Source organism: Ips typographus, linkage group LG14 (assembly GCF_016097725.1).
Source record: "Ips typographus isolate SLU linkage group LG14, UJ_Ityp_2.0, whole genome shotgun sequence".
NCBI classification, from domain to species: Eukaryota; Metazoa; Arthropoda; class Insecta; order Coleoptera; family Curculionidae; genus Ips; species Ips typographus.
The window spans coordinates 2,022,015-2,030,084 of record NC_138435.1 but is presented as its reverse complement, the minus strand read 5'-3'; the positions used below and the strand labels follow the sequence as shown (position 1 = coordinate 2,030,084).

At 39.5% G+C, this 8,070-nt stretch overlaps 5 protein-coding genes across 6 annotated transcripts in view; 4 read left to right on the top strand and 1 right to left on the bottom strand.

Annotated features, from left to right (window-relative positions):
• Positions 1 to 1,215: 1,215 nt before the first annotated feature.
• Positions 1,216 to 5,489, bottom strand: LOC145737454 (protein arginine N-methyltransferase 6-like). Its single transcript, XM_081992152.1, has 6 exons — positions 5,284 to 5,489; positions 2,439 to 2,675; positions 2,172 to 2,368; positions 1,986 to 2,124; positions 1,445 to 1,749; positions 1,216 to 1,372 (listed from the first exon to the last, which is right to left on the bottom strand). The coding sequence occupies exons 1-6, from the start codon at positions 5,335 to 5,337 to the stop codon at positions 1,234 to 1,236; spliced, it is 1,071 nt and encodes a 356-aa protein (XP_081848278.1). The 5' UTR covers positions 5,338 to 5,489; the 3' UTR covers positions 1,216 to 1,233.
• LOC145737456 (prostaglandin reductase 1-like) lies at positions 3,769 to 5,128 on the top strand. The gene is made up of 6 exons (XM_081992155.1): positions 3,769 to 3,936; positions 3,992 to 4,094; positions 4,152 to 4,334; positions 4,385 to 4,658; positions 4,708 to 4,813; positions 4,863 to 5,128. Exons 1-6 carry the CDS (start codon positions 3,831 to 3,833, stop codon positions 5,105 to 5,107), a joined length of 1,017 nt encoding a protein of 338 aa, XP_081848281.1. The 5' UTR covers positions 3,769 to 3,830; the 3' UTR covers positions 5,108 to 5,128.
• A 117-nt stretch (positions 5,490 to 5,606) lies between the features above and the next one.
• LOC145737465 (lysM and putative peptidoglycan-binding domain-containing protein 4-like) lies at positions 5,607 to 6,666 on the top strand. Of its 2 annotated transcripts, XM_081992172.1 has the most exons (4): positions 5,607 to 5,757; positions 5,816 to 5,990; positions 6,045 to 6,180; positions 6,254 to 6,556. In XM_081992172.1, exons 1-4 carry the CDS (start codon positions 5,744 to 5,746, stop codon positions 6,358 to 6,360), a joined length of 432 nt encoding a protein of 143 aa, XP_081848298.1. In that variant the 5' UTR covers positions 5,607 to 5,743; the 3' UTR covers positions 6,361 to 6,556. The 2 variants fall into 2 exon arrangements, with proteins under 2 accessions (XP_081848298.1, XP_081848297.1); XM_081992171.1 differs by having other exon boundaries at positions 6,045 to 6,666.
• A 124-nt stretch (positions 6,667 to 6,790) lies between these two features.
• On the top strand, positions 6,791 to 7,703 carry LOC145737468 (uncharacterized). Its single transcript, XM_081992177.1, has 3 exons — positions 6,791 to 7,306; positions 7,358 to 7,503; positions 7,557 to 7,703. Exons 1-3 carry the CDS (start codon positions 6,949 to 6,951, stop codon positions 7,611 to 7,613), a joined length of 561 nt encoding a protein of 186 aa, XP_081848303.1. The 5' UTR covers positions 6,791 to 6,948; the 3' UTR covers positions 7,614 to 7,703.
• Positions 7,704 to 7,963: 260 nt separating this feature from the next.
• The window catches only part of LOC145737907 (protein lev-9-like), a 4,078-nt gene continuing 3,971 nt past the window's right edge, over positions 7,964 to 8,070 (top strand). Inside the window, exon 1 of the mRNA XM_081992745.1 lies at positions 7,964 to 8,006. Within this exon, the coding sequence (XP_081848871.1) occupies positions 7,964 to 8,006 (43 nt within the window). The remainder of the gene's footprint in view (positions 8,007 to 8,070) is intronic.

Genomic DNA, 8,070 nt, shown 5'->3' with positions numbered 1-8,070 from the left:
ATGATTCGCCATCGGTCATTTTCAAACATATAATGCCCGCGTATATACACTAATCTACATAACATTTATCTATCCCGATATGCCTAAAGGCACTTCAAACGAACTATAGTACCCACTTTAAAAGCTTAATAGAGACGTAAAATATGTATAGTAACAACAGAGTCACGATAGCCATAAACGTTCGAAAAATAAAGACTTAAACGTTGTGCAAAGTTGTAAATATTGAATAATAGTGGTATACTAGACGCTCTTCAAGTCGTTCATAACCATAATATTTACGGTTCGGCTGGTTGTGTGCTCGTACATCTTTAAATGCTTGTCCTCCAAGCATTCGGCTGACGTCACCATGATTATGATAGCCCCTATCGAATCTAGTTAACATATAGGAAACAGCGTCTAAACGACCGTAAAATAATACAAAAAATATAAACATTTTTCCGGTTCCGCAATTCTAAAACCAGGAACTACAGTCCACGATTCAGATTCACTTTATCAAAATCATTCTAAAAAGCTTTACGGTCTATCAGTAATAATAGCAAATTTCATTGATGATTGTATACAATAACACAATCAAACTATTGTCCAGAGCTTTCGCCGAAATCATTTTAAAGCAGGTACACTAAATGCAATCAAGTGTTATCTGGTCGTAGAGTAAATACAAGATAATAGAACGTTTGTTAACCTATCCAATGACTCTCTCCTTTGAATAACTAGAGGAACGCGGGCTTGTGTGTCCTCCAGCCGGTTTGTTTACTTTTAATGCCGTCATTTGGAGGACAACTTTTAGGTGTTTTTATTATTAAAACTGGAACTTACCAAAACCACTTCATAACGCTCAAAATCTGTAAATTACATGTTCTGCTCACAACACCACCCAAGACTTTACTGATTGTGTCTAAGAATTAAGCTTAAGAAAATATAGGAGAATTACCAGGGCCTGATTAAGGCCAAAACAATTCTAAAAGTAATTTCTACTATGCTTTCCAGAGATAATTCAAGGATGCAGTAAAATATCATGTAATCCTGGCCTGATTAAGTTTTCCCCAAACCAGACGCCCCTCAATCCAAAGCCAACTGTTGCCTGTTTAAAATCGCATTTAGGTTATTAAATTGTCCTTTAACGTGCCAGGAGAAAACTAATTAGGCAATCAGTTCTTAAATCTCTGTTTGGCACACTTTTTCACCTTGAACTAAAACTAAAAAAAAACACATTGGGACAATTAAAACAAAACTTTATTCAGCACCGTCCCCCTCCCCCCGCTCGTATTTCTCTAACATAGCGTTGACCAGAATGCATTTGGTCATATGACAAGAACAGAATTCGGGATGTTCCACTTCTTCCGGATCCAGCATGGTCAATTCCAAAGTATATCTGAAATTATTTCATTTGAAGCTCAGGAATGAATGCAACGTTGCCAGACGTTAAAATTCAAATTGGTCTAACCTGCGCGAATTCTCCTCCGATCTTTTCATCGAAAGATCGTAACAAATGGGCGTGCCCACTTCCACTTTGGTGGAATTGGGCAAAACGATTAACGTTTGCTTCCAATGGGTTTCCGGTTCTTCCGGTTCCGTCGACAACGTCACCGGCTCCAAATTGTCCGGACCTTTCGGAAAGGGAAACGTGCACGTGAACCACAAACAGATACCCTCGTAGCTGGCCACTTTGTTCGAAACGGCCACGTGTCGGAAGTTAATTGCGTTCAGGTCATTTTGGCTCACCTCACGCAAGTCGATCCACAGGACAACCTAAAAAAAACAAAGTAATGGTAATTCCATGGGTCTGCGGTGATAAACAGCGATTTTAGGGGCTCAAACGCCCCAAATTGAAAGAACGCGTCCGCCATACTGTTTTACTAACGTCACAGCCTACTAAGAGTAATTTAATAAATCAGACAAGGACGGCACTAGTAGTAATAGGCGTTTTCGTAAATAGTAATCCTGAACTTAACCCTGATCTGTTGGCCAATCACAAATCAACTTACTTCAGCTTCTGAAAGAACCCAATTAGGAGAAATGCGTTCAGTCAAGGGTTTCTTATAGGCCTGCTCTCTGAGCTGTCTGGAAAACGACTCCATTCGCACACCTTGGACATTTTCCCAGTCTTGATACACTGACGGAACACTATTTTTGCATTAAAACAACACTACAATCAAAAAGAGACGAATCACCTGCATGGAGTGGCGTAAATAGAGGCGGATTCCGGAAAAATCAAACCGTGCGGTTTCAGATACTTGTCCCTAGCCCAAATGACCGAATCCAACATTCCCTCGTGCAACAAGTAGAATCCCATCCATTCTGACACTATCACGTCCACTTTTTCCGGGATTTGATCGCTGGTCACATCTTCTATCCTGCTATGTATCACCTTGACAGAATCAATAACTGTTTAGTTTAAAAAGCTCCACTGGATGTAATCCAAGTCCTTACTTCCCTACCTGAACAACATTCTCCACGTGGTTTTCCTTAACTATATCAACGGCTAACCGGTAAATACCGCTGGCTTCCACAGCGTACACTTTTTTAGCACCGACCTGGGCACAAAACACCGATAACAGGCCGGTACCGGCACCTACATCCAGTACCACCTTGCCTTCAATGCTGGATTTATTGTTGAAAATAGCGTCACGGTATGCAACATTTCTGACGTCATCTTTCAGCATCAGTTTGTGAATCTGAAACAGTACACTTTTTGACTAAAATCAATAATATCGACTGGTTAATGGAATTAGCACAGCACTAGTAAAGCTAAAATGCACGCTCTCCGATCAAGCAGCCCAGCCCTAGTGGCTGGCGGCGGCCATGTTGCCGTTTTGTTAACAAAGGTGGTGCGCGTAGTTTCACTCAATTTCACGGTTAAAACTTGTTTTAGGTACCAAAAAATGACCTTAAAATGTTCGTGAAGGTGCCACGGTCACGTGACGGATAGTTGGTTCGGTGCTACTATGCGTGTTTTCAGGAAAAAACTGATTGGAAAATTGGCAATTTGGACCGGTCATGGATATGGCGATTATCACGGTACGTAACTGTTTTCAGTGTTTAGCCCTTAAATTGTGTTTTTCTAGGGGATTTCACTTAAATTTTGCTTATTTTTAGCTAAAAAAACCTATAAATGCAACATAAAGGGTGGTTAGGTTAATTGAACTGTCTTTTTTGACATTAACATAGTGCGGTCTTTTTCTAGCACATTCCTGTTGCACTTAGTAGGCTATGAAGTCAGTAAAACAGTATGGCGGGCGCGTTCTTTCAAATTGGGGCTTCGTTTCATGTTTTGAGCCCTAAAATCACTGATTTCGGGTTAAATTGGTAGTGGAAAGTGTTTTAGTAATGTCCGGGGGTGTTAAAACTTCATTTTCTTGGGTTCCAGCCGGAAACCTGGCAGCTTCGAGATTTCTGGCCAGAAAATACAGTGTTCCAGACTACCTAGAGTGAGTGCCACTGTCTTTAAATAGTGTTAGGCAGTGTCTAATTTAATAGTATAAAACCCCTAAATGGCAACAGTGCTGGTAAGTTTGTTTTTAGTGTTTTTTTTTGCTTTTAGAGAAAGTTGATTGAACTGTCTTATTTGACATTAACATAGTGCCGTCCCTTTCTAGCACATTTCCATTTAACTACCACTAAAATGTATACGTATCCTGCTCTATTAAATGTGATTGAAACATCATAACAATAACCGAATATACCGACCACGTTTACTCCTTATACCATTTACCCACTTACTATACACTATTATAAGCTTAACCTTGATAAAAACTCTCAGATAAACACTCCAAAAACCAGTTTAGTCAATCAAACTTAAACAAGGACATTCAGTTGTTCATTCAGAAAAAATGGTGAAAGCGCTAGTGTACATCTACGCGCAACCCTTTCAAGGCTTTCCAAAACCGGAAAATCTTAGCATAGTGGAGGAGGAGTTGCCCCCCTTAAAAGATGGCGGTAAACTGGTGTAGTTTGGTGTAATTTGAGTGTAATTTTTGTGTTGTTTGGTTAGAATTCCTGGCGGAAGCTGAGTATTTGAGTGTCGACCCGTACATGCGGGGCTACGCCCCGTCGTTCAAAACTGGCACTCCTATAATAGGGGGACAAATTGCACGGTTAATTTTCACTCTAATTTAAAAAACTCTAGTAAATCAGAGAGATTGTTTTTGTAGAATTGTGGAGAGTAAAAACTCTAATTTTCCGGCCGGAAAACACTGTTTCGGCCAGTTTGGTTGGCGCACTTACACTATATCCAACGGTCTGCCCGACCCTGTAATTCAAATGTCCCAATACGTTTTACCGGACTTTAAAGGGTTGCCTACCTCTTTAGGACTTGGGGTACTGGGTATGCCAGGGTGAGTAGCCACGTTGCCACATCCCACCCAATTTCACAACACCATTGCAGCAACACTGCCTATTTTGGCTTGTTGGAAATTTGCAAACCGAAATCTGGAGACACTGTAGTAATTTCCGGGGCGGCAGGGGCTGTTGGTAGTCACGTGGGACAAATAGCCAAACTGAAGGGTTGTACAGTGATTGGTTTAGCTGGGTCGGATGAGATAGGACAGTGGTTGACTGAGGAGTTACAGTTTGATCACTTTGTTAACTATAAAACAGAAAATTTAAGAAAGAGTTTGAAGGCGGCTGCCCCTAAAGGAGTGGACTGTTATTTTGACAATGTAACTAGTAGAAACAGTTCTGATTGATCCCTGAAGTTAGTTGTTGTAGGTTGGGGGTGAAGTTAGTTCCACCATAATAAATCAAATGAACCTGTTTGGTAGGATTGCAGTTTGTGGGGCTATTTCCGCCTATAATGACACTGAACAGCCTAAAGGTAATCCAGTGTAATCAAAAGGAATTCTGACTTATCAAGCTTAATACAGCCACAGCAATTCAAGCCCCAGTCACCATGAAACAACTGAAAATGGAGGGTTTTATTGTGACTAGATGGCATGACAAGTGGATGGAGGGGATTAACCAGAACTTGCAGTGGATTTTGGATGGACAATTAAAGTACAGGGAAACTGTCACAGATGGCTTTGAAAATATGTTTAAGGCCTTCACTGACATGCTTAAGGGTGTCAATTACGGTAAAGCCATAGTTAGGGTTAAGGGCATGGTTAAGTGAATTAAAACCGGCATGAAGTGACTTGTTTTTGTTATTTCACCCTGTTGTTGTACTCTACCATCCTAATCTAATTCTACCCTGTAAACAGTACAAAGAGTGTTCAGAAGCTACACTCTTGTACAGGAAACCCCATTACTTTTTCCGGTGTTGTGTTAAATCACTACTTTTCCACTTACCTCGATATCTTCATAACTCTTAAAGTACTCATCAACGGTTTGGTCAAGCTCCATTCTCTTTGGCCCCCCAAGGTTTTTGGTTAAACAAAATGTTTTGTAGGAAAAATATAAACAATAAATGGGGCACCGATCTTACGTCAAACAATGTTGCCAATAGTTAACACACCATCTCATTTTGTTAGGTATAGAAGAAAGTTTACATACAATTCTGACGGAAAACTAGTTTGGCGTCAAATAGATTTTTCTTTTTAATAGTTTTTACAGGGACTGGATGCATTGAGGGTTGGATTAAGAAATAGTTTCTAAAAAAACCTAGATTTGGCAACACGGTAGGCGATACGTCAACCTGACGTGACGTGACGTGAGTTAGAAGAGCCAACTCATACTAAACGTACATAACCTTAATTTTTGTGTTTATTTTCAATTTTAATTTTATCATCACAAAGCACCATTTTACACAATGAAAAGACAGCAGTAAGTTTGAAAGTCTCGTTTTGTTAGGCCTTCACACGAGTTTAATAACATTTTTTAGTAATACTAAATACTACAAACGTGTGGACCGTGGTAAAGACAGTGACAGCAGTGGTGGTGAAGAAACTGAACTGTTTATTAGAAATAAGTCCCCTAAAAAAGAACTACCGACAGTGGAGCGGGTTATAGAGGATGGAGACACTTTACAAGCATTGGCAATCAGATACTATTGCACTGTACTAGTTCAGGGTACTGTGTAGTAGAGTTGTTGTTCACCCTTTTGGTTACAGGTGGAAGAACTGAAAAGACTAAACAATATACACAAGGACAATGAAATTTACGCGAGGCGTAAGTTGAAAGTGCCCCACCGGCCTTTTTGTGAAGCTTTGGCTGTAGTACATAAAAATGACTCCCAACCCTCCACCAGTAAGCTAATTGATATTGACGAACCTGTAGGGAATGACCAGGTTAGTGAGGTAAATAAAATTATTTTTAATAGCAACATTGCCACAAAAGAGTGTGAAAACCTCACCCAAAGTGCAGAGGATGTTTCCTTATTACCCCAAAATACTACAGTGCAACCAGACCCAATTATTTCCAAATTAAATTGTAATGGGTCTGATTGGGATATATCCTATCCAGCTCTAGTTATTTGTATTGTGTTAGTTATATTTGCTATACCGTTGATTTATGTGTTTTACATTGCTGAACATATCGATCAGTATAGGAACCATACACACTTGAATGCTACATGAGTGTGGAGGATTAATTTTAATGGTGATAATTAAAGTTGTGCCTCAAAGACAAAGTATTTTGATAACAATAACTTATATGGCTGTTTTATGATTAGTAAGTTAAGACTAATAATTTGTAATCTATTTTAAAATAAACTTGCTTAAGGTTGAGATAAAAGATTGTTATTCTCGTAAGTCACGTGACCGAGGCTAGATCAGTTGAGGAGTGACATTGATCCGACTTTCGCCGTTTGACATTTGACCGGCGTAATTAATAACCTAACCACAAACAAGTAATTATTAGAAAATATCTACAATTATATGTTTTCAGTCTAGAAACAGTGTCTTCCAGTGGTAATTACCATGATTTTTAAGTGCCTTGTCTCATATTTAATAGTAAATTGTGGTACTGTGGATAGTTTTGGCGCTTGAAATTCAAAGAAATGTCAAATCAACAACAATGCGGCCCTTGTTTAACGTTTTCTCTAGCTTACTTCCCCTCCAAACTTCAATTGGCGCCAAAACAGTTCCTGGTGTGGCATTTTTGGTTGGGTTTTGCAACTATCAACACACGTACATCAAAGCAATGGCTCCCGTAGTGCTCAAGTACACCAAAGTAGTGCCCCAGGCCTTCCCACCTACTAAAGGGTCTGTGAAGGCTGCCGGCTTTGACCTGAAGAGTGCAGAGGACACTGTGGTGCCGGCTAGAGGCAAAGCTCTAGTGGACACCGGTTTGAAGATTGAATTGCCTGAAGGTTGTTATGGACGTATTGCCCCCAGGTCAGGACTGGCTGTGAAAAGTTTTATTGATGTGGGAGGTGAGTACAGTATCCCCTTGATTATGGTGTGGAAAAAAAAAATTGTTTCAGCTGGAGTGGTGGATGAGGACTACAGGGGCGTACTCAAGGTGGTTCTATTCAATCATTCCAATTCCGATTTTGAGGTTAAACAAGGTGATCGAATCGCTCAATTGATTTGCGAGAGAATCTACTATCCGGAACTTCAAGAAGTTGAGGTAATTGCCATTTTTTGACTCTTTGATTTCCTTCTAATTTTGTATTCCTTTAGGAGCTGTCAGACACTCAGCGTGGAGAGGGTGGCTTCGGTTCTACCGGCACTAATTAAGTTTTTACTTTAGTCTGTATGTTTCTATTTCCTATTAGTATTACGTATTCTTTTGTAAGATTAAGAGTTCAATAAATTATTTTTGTCATATACTACAGGGCTGAGTGTCTTTTTCAGTGGCCAGTACACCAGAATTTTCATCACGTGTTCTACAATGTTACTGTATCAGTAGTATCACGTGGCAGCCCTAATCAGTTGCTATCTTTTTCTATTGTTGGTCTAAAAAGAGAGGATGACAGATCTTAAGTAAATGTCAGTTGTCAATGAGGTTAGGTTTTTTGTTTATAATTTTTTTATTGTGAATGGTAATTTTCTTTTAAGTTTTAATTAGAGTTTATTGAGCAGCAAGAATGGACAGTGATTTACAGCTAGATGAAGAGGAATCTCTAAAGCGTGCTTTGATCTACAAACTGAAAAAAATCAATCAGCAAAATACTGGACAATCACACTCACAGAA